This window comes from Sinocyclocheilus anshuiensis, unplaced genomic scaffold, assembly GCF_001515605.1.
Source record: "Sinocyclocheilus anshuiensis isolate Anshui unplaced genomic scaffold, SAMN03320099.WGS_v1.1 scaffold47, whole genome shotgun sequence".
In the NCBI taxonomy this organism is placed as follows: Eukaryota; Metazoa; Chordata; class Actinopteri; order Cypriniformes; family Cyprinidae; genus Sinocyclocheilus; species Sinocyclocheilus anshuiensis.
In genome coordinates, this window is record NW_015551047.1 from 304,997 (window position 1) to 324,164 (window position 19,168).

Below are 19,168 nucleotides of genomic sequence, written 5' to 3' on the forward strand. Positions count from 1 at the left end.
TGCCGCTGTACGTGCTATTACTGTTTACTCTATCACACACCGAACCCGTCATTCTGTAAGCGCTTTCACAGATTAAACGCAGCGATCCAAAAAACAGGGCTCTAAGCTTACTTTTCTTTTTAGCGCTTGTGCTCCTAATTTAAAACATTTAGGAGCACAGTCAAAAATGTAGGAGCACCTTCTAATCAGTAATCAAAAATTCTGATAAAAAATTAACCTTCCCATTACGAGGTGATATTTGACTCCTTAAAGTGATTTACATGGAATTTTGTTTTTACCTTTGTAATGGCATCACTGAATCATTCATTCAATTGATTCGTTCAAACAGCTGATTCCTTCAGGAACGAAGTACGTGACTGTCTTTATGAATGGGTAATTGAATCATTGCAGTTCATTCATAAACGAAACACCGCTGCGTTTGAATGGAGATGCACATCGGCTCAGCTGTTACTTTGTTTGAAACTATTTTCGTTGACGAAATGGAGCAAAATAAGGCAATTGTGTTGTTGTCAGACAATATAAGTCACTTAATATTAACTTCTTGTTTAATGAACTGTTGTATTAAATCAATATCACATTTGCAAACTCGCTAGCACACCCTGAGCACATGTGAGTTAATGTATTAACTCATTTGAGTTACAATAGCCTTTTAGATTAAATAGATGAATACTGGAACGCTTGACAAAGTCTGTGAATAGAAACGAGAGCTTCCAGAAATTCCTGATGAGCAGACAGGTGTCAGGTGAACGTTAGCAGTGTGATTACATTTGGCCTCCCTGGAGCACGGCCCAGCCCTGCCCTGCCTCAATCACAACCACCGCAGTCACACACAAACTGTTAACCTCATAAAACTCCCTTACTGGGAAGTCCCCAAAAAGAAAACGGTTAAAAATGGGTCAAATAACGTCCTGATTAAAATGTAAAAGAAAAACAGGGTTAGTATTTAAAATGATCATTTTTTCAATTTTCAGTTTTCTTTGGTTGGAGAATATTTCAAAATCTTTATATTTCAGACAGATTTCACTAATTATCCATTTGTGAGACTGCCCAACTAATTAATTCAAAATTTGCAAAATAAATAAATAAAATTTAAAAAAAATAATAATAAAAAATTATTTTGTGAGAATAAGTGAGACTGATCACTTATCTAATTAAATATTTTAGAGCAAATAATTACTTTAAAGGGGTACAATTTTTCCTTTCTCTCTTGAGTGGGGGGAGAAGGTTCTGTTTTTTTTTTCTGGACTCCTTTTTAATGGTTAAATTACATTTTATTAATCAAAAAGCATGTCTAATGAATTAAAACCATGAAACTTAAACAATTTAACAATAGTAATGTATTTCTGCCAATGCCCTCAAGTTAAACCAAACTTTTATTTTGACGGGTTGCCGTGAATACCTTTACATTTTTGTGTGTGTATGATATGATGATAGTTTTACTCAAATGAAACGGTCAAATGCTCATGAAGTGACTCTCAGAGCAGTTCTGGAGATGTTGTTCATGTATTTATGTCCTAGAGACGGCAGAGGTTAATATCACCGGAAGCGTCACGAGCGTTTCAGTACGAGTACTACACAAAACCGCGTTTTGCATAACACCGCCCAAATGTTCACGCAAAGAAAGAAGGTGTAACTTTAATTCTAGCTGCAGCATTGTTGCCGCTGCCATGTCGTGGAGACGCTGTCTGTTTCGTTGTGAAAGCGAAGCTACTTTGTTTGGTCTTCCAAAAGAGGACACAACTAGAAATCAGTGGTTAAGTTGTATTTACAACACTGTTCCAGAACAGTTCAATCCAAATAAAGTCGCACTCGTGTGTGTGAGACGCGGGAGCTGATGGCAGGAGGCGGTGGATTGCCATTGCAATTTCTGAAATGAAATTAACACAAAATTCACCAAAAAAATATATAATCCATCAACAAGACTATCGGCAGATTTCAGAACGACAAACAGAAGAAATTGTATGTTAATAATCTCAAAATGGAGACATACTCTGGTCAAAAAAAAGACTAATCAGCTTCACTGATGAAAATTAATACATGCATTCACAAGCTCTCCAGAGATGAACATCCGCATCCATCCATGGGCAATGAAAACTAAATTTCAGCCAATCGGTCTGATTCATACTTCTTCCTCTGCTAAACATCAAAACAAAATTCATTCAAACTGGACCGGAGACAGAGCAGCCGCATCAAGAAGACTGTGGTGAGGAAATGAATGCAGGAAGGTACAGGTCACAAACTAATCTGATGCCAAAGGAAAACCGACAGTAACAAACATCATCTGTCCAAGCATGACTTCCTCTCCCAGATGAGACTGAACAGGGTTTCATGAGAGGCCTGTCAGTGCTGGAGTCTGCTGTGGCACTGGCCTATGAATACTGCAAAACAGGTGGTTACAGCAACCTGCGGCACACAAAACTCAAGGTCAAGTGGAACAGGATGGGTGATTTCACTCTCACCTGTATACACACAGTTCATTCTACTTATTTTTCAGAAGATAAGTACCTGTAGACAGTACTGAGTACTGATTTGAAATGTGCAGATATTACTACATTAAGAATAATAGTATGTGTTCCTTTTATAAATCTAAAGTATTATACTATGTAGGTAGGAACGAACAGTTCGTATATAGGATATTATAATCAGTTTTTTTTAGTGCAACATTTTTTACAGTATTCGTATTATTATAATGTGGAAATAATATTAATGTTTCATTTAAATTGCAAAAGGTCTTTACATGTGATTGTACAGCCTACAAATTATTCTGATATGTGTGTGTGTGTGTGTGTGAACAGAGAGAGAGACTGTAATGCATTATTGCAGTGTTTACTTTTGAAGGATTTTTTTAATTATTTTTTATTTTAAAACACTTATTTTTTTCTATGAGAAGAATCTCATTACTGTAATGTGGAAATAATATTGATATTTTATTTAAATTGCAAAGTATTTATATGTGGTTGTACAGACTACAAATTATTTGGATTAAAGAAGAAAAAATAGAAGTGTATTACAATAATGATAATCTAATTTAATAACCTTCAAAAGTGAACATTACCAGGAGGATTATGCAAATATCACGATACATGTATCATTTAGTAGCACATTATATATTAAACTACAGTGCTCTTTCCATTTCCATGGCAGAGTTTTCTATAAGGACGTGTACACAAAACGTCCAGAGAAGTGTCAGTGTATTCGCTGCTTGAACGAGGAAATGACTTAAACGCCTTAAGCACAGCAGATGAATATCTTATTGGTTTTGATTCCCCTATATGGAACAATACAACTCCCAAGGACACTACGACTTTAACTTCATCTGTCTGTGTCTGTCTGTGTGTGTGTGTGTGTGTGTGTGTGTGTGTGTCTATCTGTGTGGGTGTGTGTTGTCTGTCTGTCTGTCTGTCTGTCTGTCTGTCTGTCTGTCTGTCTGTCTGTCTGTCTGTCTGTCTGTCTGTCTGTCTGTCTGTCTGTCTGTCTGTCTGTCTGTCTGTCTGTCTGTCTGTCTGTCTGTCTGTCTGTCTGTCTGTCTGTCTGTCTGTCTGTCTGTCTGTCTGTCTGTCTGTCTGTCTGTCTGTCTGTCTGTCTGTCTGTCTGTCTGTCTGTCTGTCTGTCTGTCTGTCTGTCTGTCTGTCTGTCTGTCTGTCTGTCTGTCTGTCTGTCTGTCTGTCTGTCTGTCTGTCTGTCTGTCTGTCTGTCTGTCTGTCTGTCTGGGTGTGGGTGCAGTGCACTGTGCCGCCAACTTCCCCATTTTGCGCTGCGCTCTCACTTTACGCCCATTTCACTTCAATGAGTGACGGCGAGCGGCGGCTTACGTCAACTGCGTAACTCCCGTTTGTGAATGACAACCCAAACGAGTGAATCGATCGAGCAGCGAGTATAAAAACAAAGCTGGGAAGTAACAAATAAGTAAAAATTTGTCTTCTTATTAAGGTAGATAAACATAAATACAGCGAGCTGGGCTTTTGCAAGCGATCGAAGAGAAATGGGTAACATAGTAACCAACCTGCCGACGAAATTTTCCAGCACCGAGCTTTTTCCGGCGCTCTGTCCTCCGACCACGGCTATCTGCGGCAGATCCAAGTTACAACTTTGGCCAATGGAACTGAAAGCATCTTGGAGTTTATTGATCAGGGGGATCAAATCCTCCATCCCCCGGTTGCCCATGGTTTCTGACCGTCTCTCAGCGCGCAGGAACGGGCTCGGGTTACTTCCAAGTGTTCAGTTTGCACCCTTCAAACGCTTCCAGATCAGTCCGTCAAAGACAAACAACTGATCAAACACTCGCTGACGGGCAGATGCCGCGTATTAGGGCGCACTCGTTAAGATCCGTGCGCTGATCTGAGGATCAATCATTCGTAAACTCACAAAACAAAACTTCTCGCTATCATCCGGTCAGGCGACATCCGACCTCCACCGGTGACGCGAGTCCCGCCTCCTGTCAACCGATGTCGTGAAATCCGATTGGTCGGACAGAACGCTTCCTGGTGTGTTCTGTCTTTTGATTGGCTCGATCTTCGTTTCTGCCGCAAACGACCGAGGGAGTGCTATTGGTCGGCTCACGTGTCAATTTCGTTTCAATGAAAAGACTTGAACTTAGGGGTATAGAGACAATAAAAATTATAATTCTGATTTTAATAACAATATGCATGTATAATTACTGCAAGATCAACATGAGTAAATTAAACGTATTTCAATTTTATACATTTTAATCATAATTTTCTAAGTATTAGAGCATTATTAAGACATTGTTTGGGCTCTCCAGTTTGTTATACTGTATATCGACTAGTAGAAAAATGCGATATTTAAGCAGAATCGTGCAACATTAGACCTATTTTAGAACGATGAACTGGGGCAAGTTCAAGCTCAAACTGGTGCACAACGTTTTGCTACGGTTTCCGGTTTGAACGACATGTTTCCTGGAAACGGTGCAACGGGGTTTGAGATGCGTTTTCTCTTGTTTGGTGGGTGTGTCAAACATGTCAGCCCAATCAGCAGCAACATGTATATAAACCACGCGGTATTAAAGAGACAGCTTGCACAATGTAATTAACATCAAATAAATTCACAAGAGCAAGAATATTGTTTGCACATGTTTATTTACATTAAAGGCAAAATAACTGAAATAATAAGGGCACAAGTATAGATCTGGAACTTCTTTAAGTCTGTCTAAATATCATTTAGTAATTGCGATGTCTTCTGGTCCATATCCTTTCCTTGGGAAGGTGTGCTAGACACTGATTAATGTAACATAAAAATACTATTTATATATTTTGCTATTGTATTATGGAGTGACACTTTCAAGAACTTTTCTATACTCCTCTGATTATATAATGGTAAATTGTACAATATCATAGCACAACAACAGTGATCAGCAATAATGATAAGCCTAATACTCACAATAAAAATAATAAGGTACTAAATGATATTTAGACAGACTTAAAGAAGTTCCAGATCTATACTTGTGCCCTTATTATTTCAGTTATTTTGCCTTTAATGTAAATAAACACGTGCAAACAATATACTTGCTCTTGTGAATTTATTTGGATGTTAATTACATTGTGCAAGCTGTCTCTTTAATACCGCGTGGTTTATATACATGTTGCTGCTGATTGGGCTGACATGTTTGACACACCCACCAAACAAGAGAAAACGCATCTCAAACCCCGTTGCACACCATTGCACACCGTTTCCAGGAAACATGTCGTTCAAACCGGAAAATGTAGCAAAACACTGCACACCGGTTTGAGCTTGAACTTGCCCCAGGTTTCAGAAATACTGAGAGACTTTTGAGTCATGTGACGGGAAGTCCGACTCATTTCCGCGAATCGGTTCTTTTAAACAGTTCGTTCAAAACAGCCATTCAGTAATTCTTTTATTTTTCTTCTTTTATTCTCGTTACTTTTGTCCCTGATATCTCGACGTGACTTATTATGTCCTAGGACGTTTAAAATAAAGTAATGTGTAAGAATAACGCATTTACCGTTTTTTATTATTCATAAAATGTTATTAACAACGTGTTGTGGTCATTTTTTGCACGATTCAGTTTATAAAACTGACTAACTAACAATTTGAAATCTAAATGTCTGATACTTACAAATTATAAATTTGAAATCTATGAGTTGAATGCATCAGACATTTGTGACCCTGGAGCACAAAACCAGTCTTAAGTCACTGGGGTATTTGTAGCAATAGCCAAAAATACATTGTATGGGTCAAAATGATCGATTTTTCTTTTATGCCAAAAATCATAAGTAAAGATAATGTTCCGTGAAGATATTTAGTAAATTTCCAACTGTAAATATATCAAAACTTAATTTTTTGATTAGTGATATGCATTGCTAAGAACGTCATTTGGACAACTTTAAAGGCGATTTTCTCAATATTTTTATTTATTTTTTTTGCACCCTCAGATTCCAGATTTTCAAATAGCCTAGTTGTATCTCAGCCAAATATTGTCCTATCATAACAAGCCATACATAAATGGAAAGCTGATTTATTCAGCTTTCAGATTATGCATAAATATTGACCCTTATGACTGGTTTTGTGGTCCAGGGTCACATTTATGAAAGAGATCATGAGTCAGAGACTGGAGAATCGTTTGGATCGATTCAGTCCGATTCGTGAACTGTTCAAGGGTGCGTTTCCCAAAAGCATCGTTCGCTAACTATGGTCGTAAGTTCCATTGAACTCTATCGGTAACGACGGAACTTGCGACCATAGTTGCTTTTGGTAAACGCACCCCTGAGCGGTTTTTGTATTAGTTCATCCGGTTCATCAAAAAGATCCGACTCAAATTAACGAGTCCCAAGTGAATCGGACATCTTTATTCAAAATGGCTGCGCCCATACCCAGCAGCACACATGAGTGTGAAGACAGTATGGCATCAGTGAAGGCTGTGTCCTCTGCTGCTCCTCTCGCTCTTCGTATCGTGGCGGAGTGCCCCGTGAGTAAGGCGAGAGCCTGCACTCTTACTCTCCCGCACTGCGCTGTCTACGCCCCGGTGTTCATGCCCGTGGGCACTCAGGGTACCCTGAAAGGCATCACTGTGGACCAGCTGGAGGATCTGGACTGTCAGATATGCCTGGGAAACACGTATCATCTGGGCATGAGGCCGGTATGAGCGAAGAAACGCTTTAAATTGTCAAAGTGTTTAATCAATGCACAATGTTTTAAACTTACCTAACTGTGATTGTGTTTTAACAGGGTCCCGAGTTAATAGAGAAAGCCAATGGATTGCATGGATTTATGATGTGGAATAGAAATCTCTTAACGGTAATTCTTCTTCTCCTTCTTTTTCTTCTTTTCAAACTATTCCCAAAACACCAGAAGAAGTAGTAATAGTAAAATGTAGGATACGATTATTTGTGTATTTCACGTGCTTCTTATGCAGATTTCGCAGAGTGTCCGTTTGATGGATAGAGCAGATTGGAATAGTTATGAAAATGACTAAAGTCTTAAAACATATTCTCAGTTTTTATTGTAAATATTATCAAGCCAGCATGAAACACCAGTCTGTCCAGTTGAAGTCTCATTGGAAATATTTACATACTACTACAACTACTACTAGTAAAAATAAAAAAAATTTGCCCCAACGGTTTCTATAAAATAATGTACACATATCTTCTCTAGTAATAATGACTTCCTGGAAAGGTCTTGGAAATTAACAAGACAAGTGGTTCTCAACTTTTTGATGTGATGACCCCAGTATTTCTAATGCAATTGTGACAAAGTTGTTTGTTTTCAAACTTTTTTTTTGTTTTAATGGGCAGAAACAGAGTATTGATATTTTAATTTAATGAGCCGTGATTAATTTTCATTGCTGAATAGTAACTGTTTACATGTAATATGGGTAATCAGATTCCAAAAATGAAATGCTTGTAATTAGATTACATTTTAAAATGCATATAATCAGCTTAGTTTTTATACAGTATGATTACTTTTTATTCACACATTATTTTGACCTAAAATATTTATTTAAAAAAAGTTACTATTTGAATAGTAAATACTTAAAATAGATTTTAAGTTACTAGTACAATAATTTAACAACACATTTGCATGTTCACTGTTCTCTGATGTTAATAGTCACACTGATATGCAGGTAAACAGATAAAATATTAGTGTTCATTAGTGTAATTTCTTTAGGTTTACAGTTTTACCAGTTAATTAATTCATTTTTCAACAACTCACGAACCCCTTGCAGTTCCTTCACAAACCCCAGTTTGGAAAACCCTGATGTTTAATGCACTTCATCTTGTTCATAATAAAGAAGAGAATATAATTTTTGTATCAACATGGTTCAAAATATTCTCATTCGAACAAGTTGTCAAAAGTAAAAAAGCAGTCAGAATATATTACCTAAATTATGTAATCTAATAGATCAGGTTACTAACTAAAATTCTCATCATGTAATCAGTAACAGACTACAATTTGTAAGTAATACACTCAGCACTGTTCATTTTGTCCAGGAATTTCAAGAACCGCAAGTTCTGTGTTTCACCTGTGTTTCTTGTAATAGGACAGTGGCGGGTTTCAGATGGTGTCTCTAGTGGAGCTGTCGGAGGTGACGGAGGAGGGCGTCAAGTTCTGTTCCCCTTATGATGGGAAGGAAATCCTGCTCACTCCTGAGCAGTCCATCGCCATACAGAACAGCCTGGGTATGAATCATGTTACAGATCTCTTAACATGAGCATTCAACAAATGCTCATTGAAATCTCTGTGACTCTGCAACGTGTGCAGGTTCAGACATCATGATGCAGCTGGATGACGTGGTCAGCAGTACTGTGAAAGGGCCGCGGGTGGAGGAGGCCATGCACCGCTCTGTGCGCTGGCTGGACCGCTGCATCGCAGCAAATAAGAATCCAGATCGACAGAACCTGTTCGCCATTATTCAAGGGGGGCTTGATGCCAAACTGCGCAAGGCCTGTTTAGACGGTAAGCGCTGTGTGACTGCATGTGATCACTGGACATCAAAAGTGTGTCTGTTATGATGTGGCAGTATTGCATTAGCAGTGTAAAATCCTATTAAAATTCCATTCAAATGCACGACCGTTCAACTGAGTTTCAGGTCAGTACGATTTTATTTTTTAAACTTTTATTTAACAAGGACACATTAAGTTGATCAAAAGTGAGAGTAAAGACATACATTACCGGTCAAAAGTTTGGGATCAGAACGATTTTTAATGTTTTTTACAGTATGCTCATCAGGAAAAAATGTAATATTGTGAAATATTATTATGATGTAAAATAACATTTTTCTATTTTAATATACATTAAAATCTAATTTATTTCTGTGATGCAGCGCTGTATTTTCAGCATCATTACTCCAGTCTTCAGTGTCACGTGATCTTCAGAAATCATTCTAATATGCTGATTTATTATCAGTGCTGGAAACTGTTGTGATGCTTAATATTTTTTTGGAACCTGTGATACTTTTTTCCAGGATTCTTTGATGAATAAAAAGTTTAAAAGAAGAGCATTTATTTATCTTTTCTAACAATATCCACTACAGTTCAAAAGTTTGGGGTCAGTACATTTTTATTCTTTCTTTTTTTGAAAGAAATTAAAACTTTTATTCAGCAAGGATGTGTTAAATTGTTAAGAAGTGATAGCAAAGATTGATATTGTTAGAAAAGATTTCTATTTTGAATAAATGCTGTTCTTTTTAACTTTTTATTCATCAAAGAATCCTGACAAAAGTATCGCAGTTTCCCAAAAAATATTTGGCAGCACAACTGTAGCCAACATTGATAATTCTAATAATAAATCAGCATATTAGAATGATTTCTGAAGGATCATGTGACACTTCACACTGGAGTAATGATGCTGAAAATTCAGATTTGTCATCACAGGAAGAAATTTCAATATATGCAAATAGACAACAGCTTAAACCTTAATATTTCACAGAATTACTGTTTTACTCTATTTTTGATCAAATAAATGCAGCCTTGGTGAGCATAAAAGATTTTCCAAAAACATTAAAAATCCCCAAACTTTTGAACTTAAGTCACACGATTTATTTCAGAATAGCATTACGACATTATTAGAGACAAAATATCAAACTGAAAAAAAAATGCTTCTCAGAACAAACTTTAATTTTCGGAACCCTTTTTGCAAAGACTTTTAACCAGCTGGTGTCACAGTGATTTTTAGTGGATGTATGAAGTCAGTTCTCCTCACAGATGTAGTCTTCACATTAATGATGAACATGATCCATTAACAAGTGACAAACGCAAAACCTGAAGCATTAATCATAATTACGATACACCTTACTAGAACCTTTCGGTTCCGTTTCCTCACTCAGAAATGACCAAGCGTGATGTGCCAGGCTTCGCCATTGGAGGCTTGAGTGGGGGAGAAGAAAAGGATGACTTCTGGAAGATGGTGACTCTGAGCACAGACCACCTCCCCAGAGAAAAGCCCCGCTACCTCATGGGAGTCGGGTAAGCCCCACTTCCTCTGAAACTCTGCTTTTTCATCATTATTCGCAAGTATTAAGTCTGTTTATGTGTTTTAGCTATGCACTAGACCTGGTGGTCTGCGTTGCCTTGGGCTGTGATATGTTCGACTGTGTTTTCCCGACTCGAACAGCAGTAAGTGATGGATTTCTGTTGACATCCCTTTCTATTACAGTGTACATACAAAACTGTCTATTGTAATATACCTGCACATACAATTGTCAATTTATATATTGTTATTCCTTATTTACTTGTTCTATTTATTTTTTTATTCTTTTATTATCTGTGTTTTTGTTCTGTCGCTGTCATTCTGTTGCACTGCGGAAGCTTCTGTCATGAAAACAAATTCCTCGTATGTGAAAACATACCTGGCAATAAAGCTCATTCTGATTCTGATTCTGATTATTAGATCTACCGTTCAAAGGTTTGGGTTAGTAAGATTTTGAAAGAAGTCTCTTATGCTCACCAAGGCTGCATTTATTTGATCAATTGTTACAATTTAAAATCATTTGAATATATTTAAAAAATGTATTTTATTCCTGTTATGCAGAACGCTGAAATTAGCTCCATCTTCTAGCCCTGCTTATGCCTGTCAGGATAAACCTGCAAGAGTTTTAACAATTTTTCATAGAAAAGCTACAATGAAACCAGTGATGCTTATAGTAATCTTGTATTTTGCCATCTTTAATGAGGCGGTGTGTGATTTGTTTCAGAGATTTGGCTCGGCTTTAGTTCCCTGGGGATCTCTGCAGCTCAAACAGAAACAATATGCTAAAGACTTTCAGCCGATTGATCCTGACTGCCAGTGTCCCACCTGCAGGAGGTACATCTGTCTGGCGTTTAACTGGCTAAACTGCTGCTTCAGTATGCTGATGTTCAGCTGCCTGCTGTGCTTAAAAGAATAATTCACCCCCCAAAAATGAATATTTTACCATTTACTCACCCAGCAGAGAACTTTGATTCGGAAACTCGTATTATCCCATAAACCTAAAGATGATTGTGAATCTTTTTTCTTTGTCTTGACGTTGACAGACACAGTCGGGCGTACCTTCACGCGCTGTTCAAGAGCGACACCGCAGCCTTGCATCACATCACCATCCATAACATCTCTTACCAGGTAACTATATCAACTGCGTGTTTTGAATCCAGTATTTATTATTGTTGTTGTCACTTCATCTCCTCCTGTCCTCACCGTATCATTCCTCAGCTCACCCTCATGCGGTCAGTGCGTCAGAGCATCATAGAGCAGAGGTTTCCTGAGTTTGTGAAAGCGTTTATGAAGAGGATGTTCGCGTCCAGGGAGCAGTACCCCAGCTGGGCTGTAGAGGCTCTACAATCAGTGAACATCCACGTCAGCTGAGTATCCTACATGAGGAAGATGATGACGACTGCATTTTAAGACTTGCTGTTGTTTGTTTCTTTTTTTAGATACTAACATTTTTAACATATAATATGTGAAATATCCCTGTTTTGTAAATAAAATCGTCTTTTCATTTTTATTGCACATTGCTACATTCTTTCACCAAAATTATCAGAGTAATGTGAAAGTTTTTTGTCGTCATTTTTTTTTTTCCAGGATTTATATATATATATTTTTTATTGCACCTTTATGCTTTAATATAATGCCAAGTGGCAGCATGAATGTTAATATTAACTCAACTAAAGGAAATTTTATTATTTGCCATTCACTATACCAATCAAGTCTTATTTGTTCAACCATGAATACAATCATGGGATTTTGCAACTTTTAACCCATGATAGATTTTAAAGTAATAATAAACACATACATTCACATACCATTCAAATGTCTGGGTCATTAAATTTTAATGTTTTTGAAAGACGTGTCTTATGCTCACCAAATTTGCATTTATTTGGTCAAAAATAGAGTACAAACAGTAATATTGTAAAAAGAAAGAAAATTGCAATTTAAATGAACTGTTTTCTATTTGAATATATTTTAAAATGTTACGTCCAGTGATGTAAAGCTGAATTTTCAGCATCATTACTCCAGTCTTCAGTGTTACATGATCCTTCAGAAATCATTCTAATATGTTGATCTGATTAAGCTTTTCTTATTATTATTAATGTTGAAACCATTTGCACTTTTGTTTCTGGAAACCTTGATACATTTTTTCAGCATCTCATAATGAACAGACAGTTCAAAATAACAGCATTAAAATATAAATCTTTTATAACATTATAATTGTATTTACTGTCATTTTTGATCAATTTAATGCATCCTTGCTGAATAGGAGTATTTAAAAATGCTCAAACATTTGAATGGTAGTGTATGGAAGTCGTGGCCTAATGGTTAGAGAGTTAGACTCGCAACGGTTCGAGTCTCGTACAGGCAGGGATTGTTGGTGGGGGGAGTGAATGTACAGCGCTCTCTCCCAGCTTCAATGCCACGACTGAGGTTCCCTTGAGCAAGGTACCGAACCCCCAACTGCTCCCCGGGCGCCGCAGCAAAAATGGCCGCCCACTGCTCCGGGTGTGTGTTCACGGTGTGTGTTAACTGCTGTGTGTGTGCACTTTGGATGGGTTAAATGCAGAGCACTAATTCCAAGTATGGGTCACCATACTTGGTCACATTTCACTTCACTTTCACTTGTTTTTCAGTTTCATATGTGTACCATGGTATTATCTGATAACATCACCTTAGCCTTTCCCTGAATGTTCTTTTACTGTGTTGTTTGATGAGAATCTCTCTAACGCCACAACTGAACAGATGTGCCTGTAAAAAGCCCATCAAAACCTTTAACCGCGATTGATGTATTGGTCTTCTCCCGCAGGCAGCCGCTAGGGGGCAGAGCGCTCAAAATCTCCCTGTATTACAGCATCAGAGCTGCACAGAAGGCTGGATTCTGTTCCAGGGGTTGAAATCGGATGTGACAACACAATTTCACTTCTTTGATTATAATTACATTATTGTGCAAACTGCATATGCATGCGGATCAAGCATGTCAAACACAGCTGCTTATTTGCGAACCTATCCCATTCTCCAGTTTGAGTAATTCACTGCAGTATACTTGGTAAAGTCTTGTAGATAATTTATGGCAGTAACAAAAATGAGGTTTCTCATCACCTGCATGCTTTTTTGATTGACAGCGAGTTTTGATTTGACAAATCAGGCAAAAAGCGGAGTTGTCGACTTTTCTCATGCATTTTCCAACAATGCAGCAGACGAAATGACTGCAAGCGGGTTGCAAGTACTAGCTGCATTATAAAAAATGAACTCTCCCACCCCTCAAAATAGCACATGCCTCAATCAATACAGGACAATGGTGAAATAATGCACTGCAGCAATAACTGGCAACTGTTATAGCTGATGTGAAACCGCTTGTGTCGGCAGTGGACGGGATGTCCAGGCAAGCTCTGTGTCTCTCTCGTCTCAGCCGCTGAGCTCAGGGAGGCACCAGTTGCTCAGTCGCTGCTTTGATGGTGGATCTAGACCCGTGTCCCTCGTTCCTGAGTGATGACAACACTTTCTATACGCGAGCGACCTGAAACAATCACGGCGGAGGGATAAACGAGGGCGAAGGCGTTTGCATTTCCACGCCGCGTCGGTTTGTGCGCTTTGCTGAGTGACTATGGTGGAGCTGGAGAAGGAGGTTCTGCCGCTGCCGCCACGGTACCGGTTCCGAGACCTGTTGCTCGGGGACTGGCAGACCGACGACAGGTAGAGCAACTTCAACTCCTCAGCTTATGTTTGCATGCGTGCTTTAAAAACGACACACGCTTAAATAACTGCATATGAGCACTGCACAGGGAATCACATTAGTATCAGCAATAGCATAACTGTGAGTATTAGTAATAGCCATAGTAATAGCATAATAGTACGTAGTATGAGTATACATTAAGTATTACAATTTGCATTAATAATAGCCATAGTATATTAGTATAGGAGCATTTGTAACCTACTGGTATTGGTTATATCAATTCGTAAGACAATTTAAATGCTGTTAGTACTGGTAGTAGTTTTAGTAATATATCACTAGTATTATAATGAGCATTAGTAGCTATTAATAGTGTTAGTATCAGTGTGAGCATTAGTGTGATGATGAGTATGTATTGTACATCCTGGCTGTGTCTTAAAACGTATTAAATGCTGTCTAGCTAGGCAGCACACTAGGTTTTTAAACAGCCTCTGTTTATCCTGCCTTGCGTAGTTGTTTTAGGCAGTCTGGTCACATTTTGATCTCTTTGACTTGAACAGCCCTTTTGCCAACAGCAAAAGCGTACTATTATTAGTATTAGTGTGCGAATACACTGTTCCAAATTATGTTAGAAATAGCAATAGTTTTAGTGTGTGTATAACGACAGTATAGTATACATTAGTAACCTAATGGTATTGGTTCTATCACTAGTCTACATTGATGTTAATAAGATTGGAATACTATTAGTTTTTATATTTGTTTTAGTAATATCATTAGAATTATGATGAGCACCCTGTTGAAAAAGCTGGTCCTTTGCTGGTTTATGCGGGTCCTTTGCTGGTTTATGCTGGTCCTTTGCCAGCACATGACCAGCATAAACCAGCAAAAGGACCAGCTTAAACCAGCAAAGGACCAGCATAAACCAGCAAAGGACCAGCTTAAACCAGCATCCCAGCGTCAAAACATACCTAACCAGCATATGCTGGTTTTTCAGTAGCTACTAGTGTTATTAGGATTATTAGTAGACTGTTACCATGTAGTATTAGAATCAACCTGAGCATTAGTATAATTCTGGCAGTCTTAAAACGTATTAAGCATCTTGTGATGCCCACAAATAGTGTCTTGCTAGGCAGCACACTAGATTTTGAGACACAGACTGTGTTTATCCTGTCTTGTGTGGTTGTTTCATGCAGTCTGGTCACACTTTGATCTCTTTGACTTCAACAGCCTTTTTACAGACAGTATTGATATTAATAAAAGCCAGAGTATTAGCATTAGATTGAGTAAGAGTGTATTAGTATGCTGTTAGTATTAGTATGAACATATAGTAAGTATTCCAGTTGGTATAAAATAGTATTAGTATGCATGTTAGTATGGACATTGGTAGGCTAACTACATTTATAATACAATACCACATACTTATTCATCTATTCACTGTTAAACAGAAAATGTGATGCATTAAAACGCATAACAAACAACCAATTTCAGATATAACAAATGTGAAAATAAAATGCATTTTAACCTACAACTACAATGAAAATAGATAATGCATTACAGCATTTACATGAATATTAAAATGCATTACACATAAAGGTTGCAAGTAAAGTGTTAACAAACATTTATATGAGCATTTATTAGTGTTGGTGTCTGTGTGATTAGTAAACTGTTACCATAGTGCTAGTATTATTGTTAGTATGAGAAGTGAGCATTAGTATTGTACATTTTGGCTGTGTTTTAAAACTCTTTGTGATGCCCACAAATGCTGTCTTTCTAGGCAGCACGCCACGTTTTAAGACAGTCTCTGTTTTGCATAGTTGTTTTATGCAGTCTGGTCACATTTTGATCTCTTTGACTCCAACAGCCATTTTACAGACAGCAAAAGATGAAGTGACAAGTGTTTGGGTTTGTGCATGCTTGTGTTCTGTCTATCTCATGTGTTGATGTTTTTACACCTCAGATGGTATTACTGCCTGTCTGTCTGTTTTTCATGCCATGTGCATTTCCTGCAGAAAACTGCTGGATCGAATATTTGTAACTGATCATTTGAAAGAGTGTTCAGTGCTTTCTTTAATGATGTTGACTGCAAAACCAAAGTACATTGTGAATGCTGCAGCACCTAAATGTACACATGAGCTAAATACGCCATTTAGACAGACAGTGGAAAATAAAATCAGCATTTTATGCTTGACACTCCGTTACTAGGCGAGGACTGAGGACCAAAACACTTTAGTCCTTTAGAAAGATAAGAATGAGTTTCTCCCTCACTTCTGGTCTTCCTGAGTGGGCGTTTAAAATGCACTAATTGGTGAGCGCTCATTCGTAAGGGGGTTAAAAGTAGGGGACATGTCTTGGTAAATGGTGCGACTACTTCAGGCGATAATTCCTCGTATGAAACAGCCTCCATTTGACAGTTTCAAAGGGATCTCATTACCGAAATCATATCTAATCACTCTCACCTACTGGGGATTGATTATGCTATTTGCCTATCAGAGAGCGTGCGGGGGTGGCTAACACCGTCGTTTTTCGCTCTCCCTGTGGATGCGTTTTGTAGTACAGCTGATTAAGATAGAGAAGCTTGTTTCCTGTACCGACAACCCACTGAACACTGCCACTGAATACAGCTTACAATCCAATTCTGTGTGTGTGTGTGTGTGTGTGTGTGTGTGTGTGTGTGTGCGACATTAGCCTGCTCAACCTGGCTCCCTGAGGACTTCACATAAGGACGTATGGCTCCTTCGGCTCTGAATTAAACAGGAAGACCTCAGAAAGGTCCAAGTAGGCAAATCACTTTATGCCAATTTAAACGGAATGTGGGCATTAAAGGACTCCAAATTCTGTCATCATTTACTGGCTCTTCAAACTCATATGCTCTTATATTTTCATGCAGCATAAAAGGAGACTTTTTGAAGAATCATCATGCTGCTCTTTTCCATCTGATGACTGTTTATAGCGATAACTATGATGATTCAAAAAGCATCATTAGAGTAGTCCGTATGACTTGTGTACTATATTTCAAGTCTTCTGAATCTATATGTTAGTTTTGTTTGAGAAATAGACCAAAACATTATTGTTTCGTAAAAGCCTTTAGCTTCGGCTCTCAAACAAATATGGGGTTGTTAGACATGTCAAATCTCACGTCAGTGTGGTTTGGTAATAAAGCATGCGAGAACTATAACTAGGCCTGTCGCAATAATCAATATATCGACTTATCACGCAATGTCGCACAACAAAAAGTTGTTATCGTGACAGGCCTAACTATAACATATTTGATTTTCTAGTTACTTTTAAGGGTTTTTATGCTGTTCTCTTTACAAGAACCAACTGTTTCAGTGATCAAACTGAGTATAGTTTACATTGACTTTTTTGTCTGGACTATAGAGTGCACTTATATCTCTTTTTAACTGCGTTAGTATCTCAGTCCAATTATATCAATAGCAACAACAACAACCATGTTTTTAATATTTATTCTACACTACAATAGTGAAGTTAGAATACTAATAGTTATGCCTAAACCCTCAAGCCTTTATTTTGGTGGAAAACTGAAGTGAGTGTTTTGTTAACAGGTTATAAAATAACAGGTTTATTAAAGCTTTTCATTGTAAATCTGATGCTGTTAACATTTGCCCAAAACGTCAGAAATTATGCAAGTGTGAAGATGTGAACATGGCACATGTTCCCAAATATTTGTTAAACCTGCTTAATTATGTCACCTAAATCCCCTAAATTATGGCTTAGGGACTTAATGATGTTTCTAAAAACATATAAAAAAAAATATTTTCTCGGGATCAACTATAAATTTTGATAAAATATGGGACCCTTAATTAACCTATGTTGATAAAAATGTATTCTTCCATCTTTAAAGGCACTTAAGTAATCCCCCACCCTCCAATTTATTGAAATAATAATTTTTATTCTATTTTTTTGTTATTTTTTCTTTTCCTCTCTTTCTTCCCTGATTTACATTTTACTTTTATTGTTGCATGAATACTTGTATATTTGTGTACATTGCATGTTTGTATCATCATTAATTCTTTATTCTGCTTTGTATATGCTTTTGTCACCGAATAATTTCTATAATTATAATTACTAATAATAATTAAAAAAAATTACTTAATTACTGCTCTGAGATGCTAAAACGGTGAATCGTGCTTGTAGAAGAACACAGTGACATGCATGAAACCTTCACCTTTTGCAATTTGATAATCCCACTAAGCCATATTGCAATTGTAATTTCATATCAATCAATTATGAAGCCCCACTTTAATAAAGAATTTGATCTTTATTCCAGTGGGCCACCTTTTATTTCAGGGATGTGCTCTATGAACTGCTGTTTGTATGAAAAACATCAAAAGAGCTGCATGAAGATTTTTCAGGAATGATTCTTTTAGTTTTTTTTAATGGACCAAAATAACAGCATACTGGTTTGAAATGACATCAGGGTGAGTAAATAATGAATTTTCGTTCATTGGTTAAACTATTTATTTAAACAACGTATGGCCCCAGTAGTTGTTGTTGAAGCCCAGTGGAGAGCCATTGGAGTTTGGCAGCAGCGCATGAAGTGTGTGTGTGTGTGTGTACCTACTTATCTGCCATATTTGTACCCAAAAGTGAGCAGAATCTGACAAAATATGCTTTTGGGGTTGTCCTCATTTGTATAAACAAAGTGTGTGTGTGTGTGTGTCAGAGGCAGTAATTCCTCGTCCCTGGAGATCCCGTGGCATTGTGTTCCACACTGTGTGCTGTCACTATCACCTCCTTACATGAATAACAAATGTCTGGATAGCTAAATAGATAGACAATACACAGTGGCCTTCTGCAATTCTTAGGGATTCCCTGTGATCCATAAAATGGTGTCATGGTGCGTGGAAAGGGTATTTTGTGCAGTTGTCCTTCTTTTAAGAAGCAAATAATGCCCATGCAAACAAATGGTTTGTAGAACTGAGCTTCATTTTAGAATCTCAGAATTGCTTCACTCTTTCAAGAACAAATGTTAAAGGGGTCATATGATGCGATTTTAATTTTTCCTTTCTCTTTGGAGTGTTACAAGCTCTTGGTGCA

General features: G+C 37.6%; 3 protein-coding genes across 7 annotated transcripts in view; 2 read left to right on the forward strand and 1 right to left on the reverse strand.

The window, feature by feature from the left end:
* The window catches only part of dnm2a (dynamin 2a), a 74,099-nt gene extending 69,677 nt beyond the window's left edge, over positions 1-4,422 (reverse strand). For all 5 annotated transcript variants that reach the window (XM_016451592.1, XM_016451588.1, XM_016451591.1 and 2 more), the window contains exon 1: positions 4,004-4,422. In XM_016451592.1, coding sequence (XP_016307078.1) covers positions 4,004-4,164 — 161 coding nt within the window. In that variant the 5' untranslated portion in view covers positions 4,165-4,422. The remainder of the gene's footprint in view (positions 1-4,003) is intronic.
* Positions 4,423-6,770: 2,348 nt separating this feature from the next.
* On the forward strand, positions 6,771-11,916 carry LOC107661875 (queuine tRNA-ribosyltransferase). The gene is made up of 9 exons (XM_016451660.1): positions 6,771-7,114; positions 7,204-7,272; positions 8,516-8,654; positions 8,737-8,931; positions 10,301-10,439; positions 10,514-10,589; positions 11,168-11,277; positions 11,487-11,571; positions 11,662-11,916. Exons 1-9 carry the CDS (start codon positions 6,833-6,835, stop codon positions 11,812-11,814), a joined length of 1,248 nt encoding a protein of 415 aa, XP_016307146.1. The 5' UTR covers positions 6,771-6,832; the 3' UTR covers positions 11,815-11,916.
* A 2,075-nt stretch (positions 11,917-13,991) lies between these two features.
* Positions 13,992-19,168, forward strand: part of kcnt2b (potassium sodium-activated channel subfamily T member 2b) — a 93,740-nt gene continuing 88,563 nt past the window's right edge. Inside the window, exon 1 of the mRNA XM_016451593.1 lies at positions 13,992-14,133. Coding sequence (XP_016307079.1) covers positions 14,045-14,133 — 89 coding nt within the window. The 5' untranslated portion in view covers positions 13,992-14,044. The remainder of the gene's footprint in view (positions 14,134-19,168) is intronic.